At 43.9% G+C, this 18,392-nt stretch overlaps 1 protein-coding gene across 2 annotated transcripts; it reads right to left on the minus strand.

Moving 5' to 3' along the window:
- Positions 1-1,988: 1,988 nt before the first annotated feature.
- Positions 1,989-15,414, minus strand: LDHA (lactate dehydrogenase A). 2 transcript variants are annotated; one of them, XM_045065780.1, is made up of 8 exons: positions 15,266-15,414; positions 13,079-13,228; positions 10,638-10,755; positions 9,139-9,312; positions 8,532-8,705; positions 6,230-6,347; positions 3,505-3,628; positions 1,989-2,688 (listed from the first exon to the last, which is right to left on the minus strand). In XM_045065780.1, the coding sequence occupies exons 2-8, from the start codon at positions 13,202-13,204 to the stop codon at positions 2,524-2,526; spliced, it is 999 nt and encodes a 332-aa protein (XP_044921715.1). In that variant the 5' UTR covers positions 13,205-13,228; positions 15,266-15,414; the 3' UTR covers positions 1,989-2,523. The 2 variants fall into 2 exon arrangements, with proteins under 2 accessions (XP_044921715.1, NP_001297133.1); NM_001310204.1 differs by lacking the exon at positions 15,266-15,414 and adding an exon at positions 13,439-13,689 and having other exon boundaries at positions 1,992-2,688.
- Between the last annotated feature and the right edge of the window lie 2,978 nt (positions 15,415-18,392).

Consider the following 18,392-nt stretch of genomic DNA (forward strand, 5'->3'; position numbering starts at 1 on the left):
AAGCCGCTGCCTTCGGCTCAGGTCATGATCTCAGGGTTCTGGTCGTCTGGCATCGGGCTCTCTGCTCGGCAGGGAGCCTGCTTCCTCCTCTCTCTCTCTGCCTGCCTCTCTGCCTACTTGTGATCTGTCAAATAAATAAATAAAATCTTAAAAAAAAAAAGTGTAAATAATTTTTTTTTAAAAAACAAGTTGCCTCAAAGTTTACTAGAGGCCAGGCAGAAGTACAGGTTTCTACTTGGAATAATTAAGAAGTTCAAAGATTTGATAGTGGTGAAGGTTGTACAACTATGAAAATCCACAGAATTAAACTTCAAAAGGTGAATTTTAGGGGCTCCTGGGTAGCTCAGTCATGGGAAAGATTGAGCCCCGCTTCCTGCTTGTAATCCCTCTCTCCATGTCTGTCGAATAAATATAATCTTTAAAAAATAAAAGGAGAACTTTATGTGTAAATTATATCCTAAGGCTTAAAAAAAAAAACCTATAGAAAAGCAAATCCTATTATACTCCTTGTCAAGACTACATAATTTGCAGGGGTGACTGGTTCCCTCAGTCAGTTAAGCCTCCAACTTGGTTTTGTCTCAGGTCGTGATTGCCTAGGTCGTGGTGACAGAGCTCCGCAGTTGGGGCTCAAGTCATGATCTAATGGGTCCTGAGATCTAGCTGTGCGTCTGGTTCCACGCTGGGCACGGAGTCTGCTTGAAGATCCTCTCTGTTTCTCGCCTCCCTCTCTCAATTAAGTCTTTTTTTTTTTTAAGATTTTATTTATTTATTTGACAGAGAGAAATCACAAGTAGATGGAGAGGCAGGCTGGGGGAGAGAGAGAGAGAGAGAGAGAGGGAAGCAGGCCCCCTGCTGAGCAGAGAGCCCGATGCGGGACTCGATCCCAGGACCCTGAGATCATGACCTGAGCCGAAGGCAGCGGCTTAACCCACTGAGCCACCCAGGTGCCCTGAAGATGATTTTTGAGTGGACAACCATCAGGACTATTTGGTCTGAAATTGTTAAGTGCCATTGTGTTATTGGCCTCTGGAGAGCAAATGTTCTTAAAAATGTTTCCCAAGATGCCTGAGAGGCTTTGGTTAAGCTTCTGCCTTCAGCTCAGGTCATAATCTCAAGGTCCGGAGACCCAGTTCTACATCTGACAGAGGGCGGAGTCAGCGGTGGGCAGGCTCAGCAGTGAACCTGCTTCTCCCTCTGCCTACAGCTCTCCTTGCTTGTGCTTTTTCTCTGACAAATAAAACCTTTAAACAAATATTTAAAAAAAAAAAAAAAAACCTGCATTTTTTTTTTTAAGTACCACTGCTTATGCTGTGGCAAATATTTTTACATTCATGTATATATCATCTACAGAACTGTAGGGTACCAATTATGATTAGCACTATTATCAGATAGTTACCTCCTAATACTTTGTAGCTTAGTATATTAAAACGATTATAATGAAAATGGTACCAAAACGTAACCTAGCCACACCCTTGATTTATTAAGTCACACTGATTGTTTGATCATTAGTAAATAATACACCATAAAAAAAATCATTGTAGGTGTACCTGGGTGGTTCAGTTTCTTACTGTCTGCCATTGGCTCAGGTCAGCAGCCCCCATGGGGCTCCCTGCTCAGCAGAAAGCCTGCTTCTTCCTCTCCCTCTGTGTTCCCTCTCTCAGTGTCTGTCAAATAAATAAAATCTTTAAAATAAAAAAGTCATCGCAGAAACAACTGTGTGGCTCCCTCCATTAAGTGTCTGCCTTTGGCTCAGGTCATGATCCCAGGGTCCTGGGATGAAGTCCCGCATCAGGCTGCTTGCTCAATGGGGAGCCTACCTCTCCCCCTGCTTCTGCTCTGACAGGTGAATAAATAAAATCTTAAAAAATAATAATAATAATAAATTTCATCACAGTGTTGCCTAAGAATACCCTAATGGGTCCCTATAATAAGAGTAAGTAGCAGCTTCACCTAATGTAATGAATGGACAGTCACTGTTCAAAAAAAAGTTACTGTTCAAATTTTATTTGGTATTTTAGTTGGTACAACAACACTTAGTTGGTTGTATGGTCTTTTTACATTATATGGCAATGTACACTATATTCTGACAAACATGGTACACGAAGTAAGATCCTTTCGAACAGTTACGCACGATACATGCAATAATGAATTTATACGTTGGAGCCCAGGATGTGACTGACTGGAAAAGATGGACTAGGCATGTTGGGTGAAGGAACCTGAAGTCCTAGAACACACAGGAAATACTCATCTGGTTTGAAGAGCACCTGCTGCATATGCAATATTGGCAGTGGTGCCTCTGAGATGAACCCATTTAGGACTATAAAGGCAGGTATCATCCAGCATCAGGGTATAGCTGCAGGGTTTACTGAACCATTCGTATTTAGAAATTTAGGAAACTGATGTTTTTTCTTTATGCCATTTTGATATTATTTAAGTAACAGATCAGATAATAAGGACAATGTACACAACCTCCAACTAAAACCCTGTCGTAGTCTAGACAGGGAAGTGGTACATTAGAAAATTTTAAAACTGCAGCTCCTTTTGGATCCCCCAGAGTGTATCTGCACTCTTCTTCAAACGGGCCTCTTCCTCAGTAGTTAGAGTCACCTTCACAACATCTGAAATTCCATTCTGTCCCAAGATGCAAGGAACACTAAGGAAGACATCATCTTTAATTCCATAAAGACCCTGAAGACAAAAGGAAAAGTATTTTATGTTTTGAGCACACATTCTGGGGTCTCCCAAGACTTTCATTCTTTACAATTATGAAGCTTATTTAATACAACTTGAGAAGTAGGAACTCCTGTCCACGTTTTCGGTTAGGATGTTAGGAACAGTGCAAGTCATCAAAATACCAGCAAGATTTCTGTTATAAAAGACAATCTAAATTATTGCCATTATCCATATTACTGTTCAATTTTTAATGACAACATTTTGGCAACTCTACTTTGAGTGACTTCTTTTTTCCTTCAAAGGAAAAAGCTTTTCTTTTATGGTCTTCCACTCACCTCAACTTATTGTAAGTTATCAAGTTATCTATGTGAACATAGTACCACTAAACATTAATCCCAAAGTTCAACGATTTCTCTCCAAGAAAGTTGTGACTGCATTTATTATGTCACTTAAATCAAATTTATGTCACTTAGATTTATGTCATTTAAATCAAAGACTGATGACTAAGTCTGTTTTCACAAAAAAATTTTTTAATTTTTTATAAACTATGTAATGTATTTTTATCCCCCGGGATACAGGTATGTGAATGGCCAGGTTTACACACTTCACAGCACTCACCATAGCACATACCCTTCCCAATGTCCGTAACCCCACTCCCCTTCTCCCAAACCCCCTCCCCCCAGCAACCCTCGGTTTGTTTTGTGAGATTAAGAGTCACTTACGGTTTGTCTCCCTCCCAATCCCATCTTGTTTCATTTATTCCAGAAGAATCTTTCTTAAAAACCAGAAAATAACCACATTCAAATACAATGTACCACTACATACACCTACCTTAATCATGGTGGAAATTGGATGCACCCGCCTAAGATTCTTCATTATACTTTCTGCCAAATCTGCCACAGACAGTCCAATGGCCCAGGAAGTGTAGCCTTTCAGTTTGATCACCTCATAGGCACTGTAGGGTAGGGAAGGACAGAGAAAGTTAGGAAAAAGTAGGGTAAGAGAAAGCAAAGAACAAACACATGCTTTACAGCAAATAATGCCATGAAGTTACATTACAGACCTCAGTAATGCTTGCATGCATACCAAGATATTATGTATAGGGATGTTCACAACAGTACAATGTATATTCAATACCACAGAATATTACAACTGTCAAAACAAGTAACTACATGTACATGCAACAAAATAAAGGATTAAGACATAATACTGAATTTTAAAAAATAACTCCAAGATTAGATTACATCTTTGACTCAAAGCAAGGGATGGGCAGTAGGACAGAAGATGAGTGGGAGGAGGAGCTCAGAACTCCTATTCAAGTACCAGCAGACTAGTAATTCTAACCCAACAAAACACTACATTTAGTTGACAGCTATTATCAATGTTTCTTGGGTTGGGTGGTGGGTTCACAGGTTTTTGTTTTTGTTTGTTTGTTTTGAAGTTTTTATTTATTTATTTGACAGACAAGAGTTCACAAGTAGGCAGAGAGGCAGGCAGAGAGAGGGGGGGGGAAGCAGGCTCCCCACCGAGCAGAGAGCCCAACGCAGGGCTCGATCCCAGGACCCTGCGATCATGACTGGAGCCAAAGGCAGAGGCTTTAACCCACTGAGCCACCCAGGTGTCCCGGTTCACAGGTTTTTTAAAAGAGGGTCTTGCCTAAATCAATCCTGATTCATTACTCAGTTCTACAGACTGAGGCCCACACATGGTTTGTAGTAAGTAAGTAACGGGATGGTAAGCATCTGCCTTCAGCTCAGGTCATGATCCCAGGGTGCTGGATCAAGTCCCATACCTGGTTCCTTGCTCAGTGGGGAGCCTGCTTCTCCCTTTGCCTGCTGCTCCCAGTGCCTATGCATGCACTCTCTCGGTGATAAAAATCTTTATCATATATATATATATATATATATATATATATATATATACACACACACACACACACACACACACACACACACACGAAATAATAAGACCAAGCTGAAAACTCCCGTATTTACATAATTTCATACAATATTCACATTTTTAGTACAATTATGAATCTATACATTGCCTGAAACTTTATAATCATCTGAATAAACAAGTTTGCTATTTCTAATCATAAAGCCTATAACAGGAAATTGGATTTAAAAATTCTTGGGGCTCCTGAGTGGTTCAGTCAGTTGAGAATGTGACTCTTGTTTTTGGCTCAGATCGTCATCTCTGGGTCATGGGATTGGCCCCATGTCAAGCACCATGCTCAGCAGGGGGAGGTCTGCTTGAGATTCTCTCCCCTCTCCCCTTCCCCTGCACGCACGCACATGCTCCCTCTCAAATAAATAAATCAATCTTTTCTTAAAAAATAAAGAAATGGGACGCCTGGGTGGCTCAGTTGGTTGGGCAGCTGCCTTCGGCTCAGGTCATGATCCCAGCGTCCTGGGATCGAGTCCCACGTTGGGCTCCTTGCTCGGCAGGGAGCCTGCTTCTCCCTCTGCCTCTGCTGCCACTCTGTCTGCCTGTGCTCACTCTCTGCCTACCCTCTCTCTGATAAATAAATAAAATCTTTAAAAAAAAATAAAATAAAATAAAGAAATAAAAGTTCTTATTTCTGCGGCACCTGGCTGGCTCAGTCCATGCAGGATGTGACTCTTGATCTCCGGGGGGTTCTGAGTTCAAGTCCCACACAGGGTGTAAAGATAACTTAAATAAATAAAACTCTTATCAATAAATCAATAAAAATTCTTATTCCTAACTGAATGACCCATATATGCTATTGAAATAAAGACTTAATCTGAAATACAACTTCCAAGCACTAAAAGATTTATACTACTATAGAGTAATACAGCAAAGACTGTTGCATTAACCATTTTTAGTTCTTTACTTCTGTTTTATAGTATGTTCTTTAACAAAACATCAGGAAAAATCTTTTTTTTTTTTAATTTTTAAGTAATCTCTACACCCAACACGGGACTCGAACTCACAAGCCTGAGATCAGGAGTCACATACTCTACCAACTGAGCCAGCTATAGCCAGGCGTCCTTAGAAAAATGCTTTCCGTCAAGTACTCAAATGCTATTAAACTTTCAAACTTCAAAATAAAAATATAGGGGCGCCTGGGTGGCTCAGTGGGTTCAAGCCTCTGCCTTCGGCTCAGGTCATGATCCCAAGGTCCTGGGATCGAGGCCCGCATCGGGCTCTCTGCTCAGCAGAGAACCTGCTTCCTCCTCTCTCTCCCTGCCTGCCTCTCTGACTAGTTGCAATCTCTATCAAATAAAATAAATAAAATCTTTAAAAAAAATAAAATAAAAATAAAATAAAATAAAAATATAAGTCTTATGGGTGCCTGGGTGGTTCAGTAGGTTAAAGCACCTGCCTTCGACTCGGGTCATGATCTCAGGGTCCTGGGATCAAGCCCTGCATCGAGCTCTCTGCTCAGCAGGGAGCCTGCTTCCCTTCCTCTTTCTCTCTGCCTACTTGTGATGTCTTGCTCTCTGTCAAATAAATAAATAAATCTTTAAAAAATAAAATAAAATAAAAATATAAGTTTTAATCTTCTGTATTGCCAAATTATGGGATCCATTACCTGTCAACCACCTGTTTGTGAACCTCTTTCCACTGTTCCTTATCTGCATCAGTGCCTAAGTCAGGGTGCAGATTCTTCAGAGACACACCAGCAATGTTTACTCCACTCCATACAGGCACTAGAAGAAACAGTACAGAATACATTTACTTCCACATGTCATCCAGCAGACCACAAAGCACCCTAACCAGTCTTCCAGGCTAATCTGCTTTAAGTCAACATACTCCTTGCTTGTTGACTTAAGACCCTTGATCTGTAACAGAAATAAATCACTTTCTCTGAGATTTGTAGACCACTGGTCTGGGGGAATAAAGAACCAAAACGTTCCCAGGCCACAGAGGCCAGCAAGTCTGTTCGAAGCTGCCTCACCTTTCTGATTAGCCCAGCCATCTTTCAGCAAAATGTTTTCTTTTCTTAAGGTCACATGAATGATTTTACTGACCTCCCTTTGAGTATCTGTAAACCTTGCCCTCCTTCACAGAACAGAGTACTTTTGCACAACTCCTTGGTACTAAGGAACCAGACCTTCTTGCACACTAGAAGAACTAGAACTTCTTGCACAATCTCTGAGCACTGAGTAACTGGCATCATCAAATCTGCATGCAATCAAGAAATGTTACAGACCACTGTGTTCCCTTAACTGATTAAACCCCTTCAAAAGTCTCTGGGTTAGGGGCACCTGGGTGGCTCAGTGGGTTGAGTGTCTGCCTTTGGTTCAGGTCATGATCCGGGATCAAGACCCCCATCGGGCTCCCAGGTCAGCAGAAAGCCTGCTTCTCCCTCTCCCTCTGCTTGCTGCTCTGCCTTCTTGTGTTCCCTTTGTATCTGTCAAATAAGTAAATGAAATCTTTTTTTTTGAAGATTTTATTAATTTATTTGAGAGAGACAGATAGTTAAGAGAGGAACACAAGCAGGGGGAGTGGGAAAGGGAGAAGCAGGCTTCCTGCTGAGCAGGGAGCCCAATATGGGGCTCAATCCCGAGACCCTGGGATCGTGACCTGAGCTCAAGGCAGACGTTTAACAACTGAGACACCCAGGTGCCCCAATTAGTAAAATCTTTAAAAAAATCTATCTCTGGGCCAGGAAGAAACTTCAGAGTTGGACTTTTGGACAAGGGTCTGCCTTCTTCCCCAAGTTGCCAGCCTCTTGAATAAAGCTCATATTCCCTTCCAGTCAAAACTTGCCTCTTGACTACTAGCCTTTTGAGCAATGGGGAGCCAAACTTGGGTTCTGGAAACAAGAATAGTAATTTTTTTTTTTTTACAGATTTTATTTATTTGACAGAGATCACAAGTAGGCAGAGAGGCAGGCAGAGAGAGGAGGAAGCAGGCTCCCTGCTGAGCAGAGGGCCCGATGTGGCGCTCGATCCCAGGACCCTGGGATCATGACCCGAGCTGAAGGCAGAGGCCTAACCCACTGAGCCACCCAAGTGCCCCAAGACTAGTAATTTTGACCCTTTTTCTTTCTTTCTTTTTTTTTTTTGAAGAGTTTATTTATTTATCTGACAGAGATCACAAGTAGGCAGAGAAGCAGACAGAGAGAGAGGAGGAAGCAGGCTCCCTGCTGAGCAGAGAGCCCGATTCGAGGCTCGATCCCAGGACCCTGGGATCATGAGACCTGAGCCGAAGGCAGAGGCTTAACCCACTGAGCCACCCAGGCGCCCTTGACCCTTTTGTCTAATTCTCACTTCTTATCTGGGGAGGATTACCTGCTGTTGGTAGATGGTCAAGACTACAACCACCGTTACTCTTAAACTTTCATTGACTGATTTATGTAAGACTAAGAATTTTCACCATATTCTAACTTGTTTTCCTACTCTACCGCGATGTTTAATCCATGTGTATTTGAAAAATAAAGACACTATGAAATCATAAAAGGAATTTTCTTGGCCTAAGTAACTGAGAACTCTGCACAAAATTAAAACCTCTCTTAGCTGTGATAGACTTTTTCATCTCCTTCATTTGGATTGGCTGACCTTATCTGAGCCACAAAGTTCAAGTCTAGACACAGCTGTGATATCAAATGACTGAGGTCATCCTTAGAACTATTCTCTTATTTTAATATGTCCACTGTATTAAGTAATTTTATTCCCCATCCATGACATAGGGATGCCATAAAATGTTACATAAAAGTTAAAATCTTAACCATTCTTAACATAAAAATTATGTCAAAAGATAGATTTCTAGAAACCATCCTACTCCAATGAATGGGTATCTGATTTCAGCTCTGGTTTAATAATGAAACTTCTGTAAATATTTTACAACAATTTTTTTTTAAAACAAAAAGAGAAAATAGTTATGCTTACCACTGGAGTCTCCATGCTCCCCGAGGATCCACCCATGACAGCTTAATGGGTGAACTCCCAACCTTTCCCCCATTAGGTAACGGAACCGGGCTGAATCCAGATTGCAACCACTTCCAATAACACGGTTTTTGGGAAAGCCACTTATCTTCCAAGCCACATAGGTCAAGATATCCACTATGAAGAAAACGTTTAGGCAAAGATACTAGGTCAATTATTAGATAATGTTTAGCTAGTCAAGATACATGGCTCTGTATGAATCTTGATTGTGCTTATGACCCAACATTTTTGTTAAATTTTTAAACCTTTATTTGTAAAATGGCAAATTCACGAAGTCCTCAAGAAGTGTAGTTTAATGAAAATAAATTGTGCATTAACAACATCTTATTCATAATTTACCTAAGCTCTTCTTGGGCAAGTAACTAATTTCTAAGTTCTAACTACATTTAGGGGCACTGTATCCCCCTTACTATTTTAAACTTAATGATTTTAGCAAATCCGTTCACAAGAGGAAAATGAAAAATATGAGCAACAGATGTGTGTATACAGAACATGACATATACTATCAGTTTCACTCGAGTTCATCTATTTGTACAATTAAAGGTCTCACCTGGATTGGAAACAACAAGCAACTTGCAGTTTGGGCTGTATTTGACAACATTAGGAATGATGAACTTAAAGATGTTCACGTTACGCTGGACCAAATTAAGACGGCTTTCTCCCTCTTGCTGACGTGCCCCAGCTGTGATAATAACCAACTTGGAGTTTGCGGTCACATTATAGTCTAGACAAAAGGGAACAAAAACCAGATTACAGCCTTTAAGAGAACTCTAATACCTAGCCAGCAGAAAGTTGTTCTGTAACCTTCTCTAATGGACAGTTTGAACAACTGTGTTACCTCCCCTACTTCCTTTCATATATAGGGAAATACAGATAAATGCTTGTACTGCTACCTTCCCACCCCCATCTTCTCCTTTAGTTTTTGGCCACTTAACGGGAGGAAAAGTAAATCACTACCTTCCTTGTATTCTGGTTTTAGACTGTGACTTTAGTGACAGCTCAGAGGAGCTGGAAACAATCAAATGAGGTTGTCATCCCTCAATTTTTTTGCCACCTGAGCTCATGCTCACACTCTCCCACACTCTTTCTTTTTTTCTTTTTTAAAGATTTACTTATTTGAGAGAGATGGAGGGTGAGAGAGCACAAGTGGGGTGAGGGGCAGAGGGAGAAGCAGGCTCCTGGCTAGGCAGGGAGCCCAAAGTGGGATCAATCCCAGGACCCCGGGATCATGACCTGAGCTGAAGGCAGATGTCCAACTGAGTCACCCAGGCACCCCGATACTCCTGTTTCAACTTAACTACTTCACTATGATCACACCAGTCCAGAGACAGGCTGTTTTGTTTTTTAAGCAAAAGCCACATACTTATCAAGTATGTCTTGCTTCTAGATACCCTATGGTACAGGATAGTCAACCCAGCCCATAGGTAAGTGGTCACTGATTTTCAAATGTCAAAAGAAACACCATTTGTACACATGTCCAGGTTTCTTGACCAGGGCTCTTAAGTGTAAAAGGCCCAAGAATATCCGAACAGGCTCACTTATCCTATTCTCAACTGTTAGGTGTGAAAGGAAGTAGGGCAAGTATATTAAATTTAAATATTAGAAACAATGTGGTTACATACAAACCTGAGGAGCTTTACTAATTACATGCTAACTCAGATGCTTTCCACATTACAGACATACTGGATTTCCATTTAAAACCATTTACTAGAGGGGTGCCTGGGTGGCTCAGTGGGTTAAGCCTCTGCCTTTGGCTCAGGTCAGTCATGATCTCAGGGTCCTGGGATTGAGCCCCGCATTGGGCCTGCTTCCCCGTTCTCTCTGCCTGCTGCTCTGCCTACTTGTGATCCATCAAATGAATAAATAAAATGTTTAAAAAAAAAAAACTCACTTACTAGAAATTGCAACTTTCAGAAAAAAGGTTACCAATGCAAAATTGTTCAAAGGCTCTCTGATCCTATATAAAAAGCCAATCTTTGAAACAGAATTTCAAGCCTGATAGAGAATTAAGTTTAGCATAGACCACAATGTAAGTTTGTTGTAATTCACCTTTGCCAGAGACAATTTTTGGTGTTCTAAGGAAAAGGCTTCCATGCTGGAGATCCATCATTTCTCCCTTCAGTTTGTCTTCCATGACATCAACAAGAGCAAGTTCATCTGCCAAGTCCTAAGAGATGTTAACAATTGTAGTCAAATGGAAAGCATACATTATTTAGTCAAATAGAAAGGCATGCAAAAATTTCTGTATTTCTAGGACAGAAAGAGTTCTGCTACTTTATTAGTATCGGGATATACCTCAAAATAAAGGTAGGCCCCCATTTAAAAACTGACTCTCAGATGACCCTTCCATAGGAAGAAGTACTGATCTCTCTTCATTAGAGCAAGCTTTGCAAGGGCTCCACCACGCCACTGTATGGAGGCAGAACCCTGGACTGGCAATGGATGGAATATCACCCAATTACATAAAGCTGCTCTATTTATACTCTCAAATTCAGTTTTTTAAATTGATTTTAGGTCATTATTCATTACATAAGTGAGTCTGACTAGTATCACGACTTGGAAGTTAAAAAAAGTGGTATTCTGGATCATTCTTTGTCTATATATTAACCAATACTAACAGTGTCACATATAGATAGATTTGTGCACTGCAATATAGTATTGGTAAAAAATATCCTTTCAACTGAAGCAGCAAATGTTCACAGGTGCCATCTCAGACCAGGAGCATCAGTAACATTTAACAGACATGAGTTGTGAACTGTTATAACCAAGTTAAGTTATACTAGCTGAGCTACAGAACTACCCCAAGTCATCTATGATAACCTTGCACTATGCTTATACACACCCAAGTTAGAGAGCATCATAGGAAAAGACCACAGGTGATTCACAGGTGTAAGAAAACAGATGGCATCAATTTCTGATCCAACGGGAAAGCAGTAAGAATTGGTACAGGCACCCCGTCGTTTTCAGAAGTCTGCATTATGCCAATTCATTTTTATACAAGACCTAACATTGTACCTGTTTTTACTGAAAGAAATCCAAAGAGGATTTGTGCTTTTATGAAAAAGGCAAAAAGCAATAATGGCATTCAGTTGTTTGTTCTGCAGTGAGCCCTTAGAGTAGTAGTACACATCCCAAGTACCAACAAGCTCCTTCCCTAGGAAACTTTATGCATCTCAGTATCAAGCTGTCATTGCTTTGAACTGCGTGAACATCTGTACTTCACCTCTATTTTGGGTATCTGTCAGCAAGATGTGTCCTAAGGTTCAGAAAAGCCCAAGGTTATTTCTTGGGTCTGGGAATGCTCAAAAAATTTTCCGTATTAATCAATCAGACTGTCTTCACTTTACACCATTTTGGCTTCAGAAGGGTTTCACAGCAATGGTCTCCTGTACGATGGTGGGGGAAACCTTTACACTATGTGGCTCCTCGTAAGTACACATATGAAGCAACATGCTGTAACCATACATAGCTCATAGCTCATTTCTGCCTTCAGTTCCTTATTTCAATCCTTTCCTGTTCAAAAGCCAGAATTAATCATTTCACTCTCTTATTTGAACTCCAAATCTAAATTTAAGATCTTTTATGGTAAGTTGCGATTATTTTTATATATAAACCGGGCCTGACTACTTAAAATGTGTTTATTCATTCACAAATTCTAACTAAGTGTTCGCTCCATAACTGATACCAAAATTTACTATTCAAGGTGGCAATTTTTGTGGAAGAAATGCTTAGGATTTCCCACATTTAGCGTGATTTTAATTTTACCAATGTATGATTTTCAATTCAAAAATTATTTTAAAATAACTTTAGCTTGTTTAAAGGCATGGGCTCTTTTTCATTTGTAGGCAATTCATCCATGTTAATAGGGCAAAGTGAATTTAAGGAAGGGTCACCCTGGGGTGCCTGGGTGGCTCAGTCCTTAAGTGTTAGCCTTCGGGTCAGGTCCTGGAATTGAGCCCCTCACCTCCCTGTTCAGCGGGAACCCTCCTCTGCCTCTGCCAGCCCCCCTGCTTGTGTTCCCTTTCTTGCTGTGTGTCAAATAAATTTTTAGAATCTCTTTAAAAAAAAAAAAAAAGGAGGAACTGTGTCACCACTTGCCTGACAACTTTTTTTTTAGTTCAGATACGCTTTTGGTATGGCATCACATTTCTTTTTTTTTTTTTTAAATAAGATTTTATTTATTTATTTGACAGACAGAGATCACAAGTAGGCAGAGAGGCAGGCAGAGAGAGAGAGGGAAGCAGGGTCCCTGCAGAGCAGAGCCCGACGTGGGGCTCGATCCCAGGACCCTGGGATTATGACCTGAGCCGAAGGCAGAGGCTTTAAACCACTGTGCCACCCAGGCGCCCCTGGCATCACATTTCTAAAGTTTGTTCCATAAAACGCTCTCTGAGCGCATGAACCTGAATCTTTGTATATACAATGTGATAATCCAATTCTTGGAGGAGTGGGGGGATGGGTGTCTCCCAGAAAGATGGGCTCTCACTTACCTTCATTAAGATACTGATGGCACAAGCCATGCCAACAGCACCAACCCCAACAACTGTAATCTTATTTTGGGGGACATGTTCTTCCTTAAGAAGATTCTGTATCAGCTGGTCTTTGAGAGTTGCCATTTTGGACTTAGAACCAAAAGGAATCTAAAGGGGAAAAAACACGCACAGTCACTGCATCTTCTTTGAATTAACGCTATTAACCTAAAGCTGTTCCAAAGGAGTTCGTTTTACTTCTTTTGGGGGTACTTGCCACTAAAAAGGGGGAAGGAAAAAACCTAAAGCTGGCCACAGGAATGCTGAAAGACCGAATGCCAGGGTCTGGTCTCTCTAGGATCTCGGTGTAAAGGATCTCACCTTGGCGTGGAAGAATAGCATTGACGTTTGAGTGTAAGTATAGCTTCCTGAGGCCTCCTTCATCTTGAAGGTATTAACCCCAAGCGGGGCCGCCTTTCCTCACACAAAATCGCTGTGAGCTGCCTGCCCACTCTACTCCAGTCACCGGGGTTCCCTCCAAACCCTCAAGTAAGGACCCGAGGAACGTGGAAAAATCTCCTGTAACTGCCTCCTGAAACGACTCAGTCGTCTTAGGGCATGCAAAAAGCTCTGCTCATGCGCAATCACTCCCTCCTCCAGCCCCAGAAGATGCCAACGGTCCAGCCCGAGCTCGTGGGGTTTACCGCCCCTCCCCCACCCTCGCCTGCGCGAGACTCGCGCGCATGCTCATTTCCAAGCAGTGGGCGGGGACAAGAGTAGAGTAGGAACCCCAAGCTTTCCAGAGTTGGGCACTGCCCCCAACGGCGGCGGCCGGGGTAGCCCCGCCCACGGGCGGAAATGACTGGAAATTACCGTGCTCTTCGGGTCAGACGGAGAGCGAGCACGCGGCGGACTTTAGACCTAAGTAGTGCCCCAGCTGGCTGCCTCCCCGGCCACGCGCGCGGCCACGGCCAGACTTTAAATCTTAAATACTTGGTTGCTGTTAACAAACCGGGAGGGAGGCGCCTCGTGTGGCTTCTGCTGCGATCCATGTTGCAAGGGCGTGAGGCCCGGTAGGAGGAAATTGTCAGTACAGGAAGTGCAAAAATAGCTGTAGAGGCCCAAAGCCCTGAAGTTAACATGATACTTGGTGTAATCCTCCATTTCCAGAGCCGGGGAGGAGGCCTTCGCTCTGCTAATGCAACCCCGCACTGCATTCACTGGGAAGATTATCACAGGCTGCATCCCAAAGCCCCACGTCTAGTCTTGAGTTCCAAATGGGCAAAAATATCCGAGGACTTCCAGGCAGGCTGCCCAGAGTCACCAAGCTGGAATCGGATCTCTCCTTACAAATCACTGCTATTTCTAGACCTGGCTTCACCGAAAACCTAAGGATCCAGCGAGACGGGTGGACGGGGACGGGTGACGGAGGAGCCCTGCAGAAAGAGGGTCTATTCCCCAAATCTGCCACCCACTTTGTTACCTCAGAGTTGCCCTAACCTTCTCCCAGCTTTAGGTCCTCCCCCCCCCCCCATTTTTCAAAAGGAGTAGATGGTACCAGATATTCTACTCGCAAAATACCATCTGCGACGCAGGAGAGCTGAATTCTCTTCCGGCTTCATCTTTGCATGCACCGTGCCTAGGGCAGCACTTGATACATCAGCAGTCGCTTATTAAGTGTTAATTTGCGCAGAGACCGCCCTGTAACAGGGACAGCAGCAGCTCCGTGGAGTCCACCTCTCGCGAGCCCCAGGGTTAAAAAGCGACCCGAGCAGCGCTCCCCGGCTTTCATACCTCCTCCCCCAGCCCCACCGCCCGACTGCTGAGGCTTTTTCGGCTCTCTGGGTTCTGGAAACCGGACCTCGAGTTCTGTGCCGTTTGCCTCTTTTAAGCCCGGAGGTATGCCCCACCCTTCGTTATCTGTCCTATTCTTGTCCTTCTGCATCCACTTGGCCTTTCCACCACAGGATTTCCCAGCCCGACCGGAGATCGCGGTGCCCGCTTAGAGCAAAAGCAGAGTGCGGCGGGCTCCCGAGCCCACGCAGGGCGTGGGCCACCGCCCAGGTATGGTCTGCGAACTCTGCCTCCACCCCGCCACCCCCACGCCCCGGAAGCGGAGACCCCTTTGCGGGCAGCGTCGAGTTAGCAAACCAGAAGCTGCTCGCTCTCCTGACCCTCCAGCTCCGTGCACTTGGGGCCAGACCGTACCGGGAGTGCACGTCGGGAGGGCGAGCGTCAGCGGCGCGCGAGACTGAATCCGGACTTGGCGGCAGCGGCTCCGACACTCGGAGCTGAGCGCGGGAGGGGCCTTAAATGGAACCGCGAGGCTGACGTCAAGGGGGAGCCGGGCGGACGTGCGGGAACCCACGTGTGGGTCGGACTAGGGGCGGGCTCCGAGCCGGGCGGGGCAGTGGAGCAGCTTAGGCGGCGCGCGCAGCGGGACCGCCAACCTGCCGACAGACCCGTGTGCGTCCGGAGATCTAAGGGGCTGCTAGAGCCACGCTACCGCCCGCCACAAAAGCCCAAGCCAGTCAAGCGGACCCTCAGGAAAAGCTTAATGGGAATCTTCACCGCTGTTTCTCATTGCCCAGAACAGCTTCTGGCACGTAGACTTTCAACAGCTTGTTGGAAAGGAGGGAATGCCTAGCATAGCATCATTCTGACCCTACCCAGGTCGTGTGATCGCCAAAACTGTCCTCCACCTGCTGCTAAACATTCCAAATCCCCCAGCTCGTAGTGAGGCCTCAGCTCTAGCCTTCGTTGGTGCTGGTTTCCTTTGCCTGGCCTGCCTTCCTTCCCGATATCTTCTTTAAACCTTACCCATCTAGTAACACACACGCGCGGGGGGGGGGGGCAAAATTGGTGTCTCTCTTGTTTCTGCATCTGCGAAGCTGTGTCTCCTTCAGACCGGTTTGCCTTGGTGATGTGTGTCACTCTGCTCTTCCCTGTCCGTGATTCTCTCAAGGCCATGGATCAGTCTACTTCCTCCTTTGCACTGGGGACCAACTTGGGAGAAAGATCCGTAATTACGGGTTTCTTAGTTTTGAAGAGAACATGCTAATCTCAGTTCCAGAAAAACAGGGCATCTCTCTAGCATGTCCTAACAGTTTTCTCTTCACTCTAGGAGGCCCAGCCACCTAGGCTCTCACCTCAAACACGCAGCTGGACCAGCTGAAGGCCAACCACAGATTATCGGTTGTTTCTCAGGGCAGGGCCTATCTATGCAATACTGCCTGTGGTTACTCACTTTTTGCAACAATGTCCTTGTTCAGTCAGGGCTGGGCGCCTGCCTATTTGTCAGATGTGACCACAACTGCTGGCAGGAGGGCAGAGCTCAGAAAATAGAAGGTAGGCTGGGAAGACAGGTAAGAACTCTCACCAGGACTCTGGAATTACCTCTAAAGGTAATCTAGGCAAAAGTTTTCAGCCCCCTAAATCAAGGCACCTACCTCCCTCTAAGCACAGCTTCCTTCTTTGAAGAACAGTAGTCTCTACTCAACCTTACAAATATGAATTAAAACAAGTACCAAATTTACTGAGCACCTCCTATGTGCCAGGCAGCAAGCTAGGTAATATCTATACTCATCTTCACGGTAATTCTTTGGAGTAGGCATAATTATCCCCATTTTGTGGAAAAGAAGCCAAGGCTTAGAGAGATTCGTGACTTTGCCAAGGTCATACAACTAGTAAGTGATTGCAGCTGATTCTTCAGGACTGCCTTCAAAGCCCATGATTTTTTTCCTGTATAGGACATTGTCCCATCTCCACCCTTCACCCTCAACTCCACAAAAGTGAAATTATGGAGGGAGCCCAGCCAGTCCTAGGCTCAGAAAGTTGCATTTTCAGTGACAGATAGTAGATGTCACTGGAAGTCCCCACCTGTTGGTTGAGCTGAGACATCAGTCTTCTCCAGCCCTCAGTCTGGTACTTATTCCATTCATGCTCCCGCTTTTCAAGCCTTTAGTCTTGGACCAGAGTTTACACCACCTGCTGTCCTGGGTCTCCAGCTTACAAATGGCTGATCTTGGGATTTCTCAGACTCCATAACTGCCTGAGTCAATTCCTTGTAATAGATCTCATTATAATTCCTATTGGTTCTGTTTTTCTGGAGAACCCTAATACAGTCCAATAGAGAAGAATTTCTGTACTCAAGTCCAGGCAGAATGTGGGACCCATGAGATGGGCTAGAAAAACACTGTTTCAGAGGGCAGACCAGACTTCTCCAAACCTAACCAAGCATTCTTCAAGGATGGCCCCTTTAAAAGGGAACATTTCACAAAGAGGTGGCTTGACCAGGGGACAGGCTGGCCTCAGAGAATGGGTGGTGCTAAGCAACCCATATAAGATTTTCCTAAAATGAGAAAAAAAAAATGATTTTCTAAAAAGGACCTGGCCAAAGGATGGTGTCCACCCAAAACACAGGGCTGAGTCACTCCTTCATTCAGTATTTGTTACTCCTCCTCAAGAAAGTTCAATGGCTTCTCACTCGAGGGCCTCAAGAATGAAATCCAGGGGCTCCTGGGTGGCTCATTTGGTGGAGCGTCTGCCTTCTTCTTGGTGTGATCCCGGGAGTCCTGGTATCGAGCCCCACACTGGGCTCCCTGTTCAGCAGGGAGCCTGCTTCTCCCTCTACCTACCCCTACTCTGCTCATGCTTTATCTCTCTCTCTCTCTCTCTCAAATAAATAAATAAAATCTTCTAAAAAAAAATCCAAGTAATAAAATCCAAATTCCTTGGCAGTCACTCTAGGCCTTCTATGATGCAGTGCCCACATCCCCACTGAGCCACCCAGGCGCCCCAAACTAATCCTTATTGCTGCTCCTCTCTTTTTCTCACTAGCCTGTGAGCTCCTCCTGGGCAGAAACTTTCTCCCTTATCTCCATACTCCCAGCATATATGTTAATTTGTTTTACAAATATATTTTGAATTATATGCTCACTATGCAAAGGGCACTGTGCTAGGTGCTGGGGATATAACGATGAATGAGACAGATGCATAAGTCTTCAAAGACTATACCATTTAATGGGGGAGACCAACAGCCTTCTCCCCTATGGCGAAAATGTAAGATAGAATATAACACTACCTCAAAAGAGGTACAAAAAAATTGCTCTAGCATTCAGAAGAGAGAAATTTCCTTTGGGTACAGGAGTATCAGAGAAGGCTTCCTGGCAGAGGCAGCATCTGAGCTTAACCTGGAAAAAGACTTCAGTTGCTGAAAATCAGGTGTTGAGAAACAGAAAATGCAGTGTGAGCAAACGCATGGAGGCAGGAAACGCAAAATGTGTCTTGTGAATCTTAAGCTTTAAATGCTTAAGCTTTGAAAGCTATGAAATAT

This window comes from Mustela putorius, unplaced genomic scaffold, assembly GCF_011764305.1.
Source record: "Mustela putorius furo isolate JIRA1106 unplaced genomic scaffold, ASM1176430v1.1 tig00003859_pilon_pilon_pilon, whole genome shotgun sequence".
NCBI lineage: Eukaryota > Metazoa > Chordata > Mammalia > Carnivora > Mustelidae > Mustela > Mustela putorius.

Excerpts from the sequence above, each read along its gene's own strand:
- LDHA (XM_045065780.1), bottom strand. The coding sequence starts at position 13,204 with ATGGCAACTCTCAAAGACCAGCTGATACAGAATCTTCTTAAGGAAGAA. Across the intron at positions 8,706-9,138 it reads GCTTGTTGTTTCCAATCCAG|TGGATATCTTGACCTATGTG; the intron begins GTGAGACCTTTA and ends TTTTCTTCATAG. Across the intron at positions 6,348-8,531 it reads GGAGCATGGAGACTCCAGTG|TGCCTGTATGGAGTGGAGTA; the intron begins GTAAGCATAACT and ends TGTTTCTTCTAG.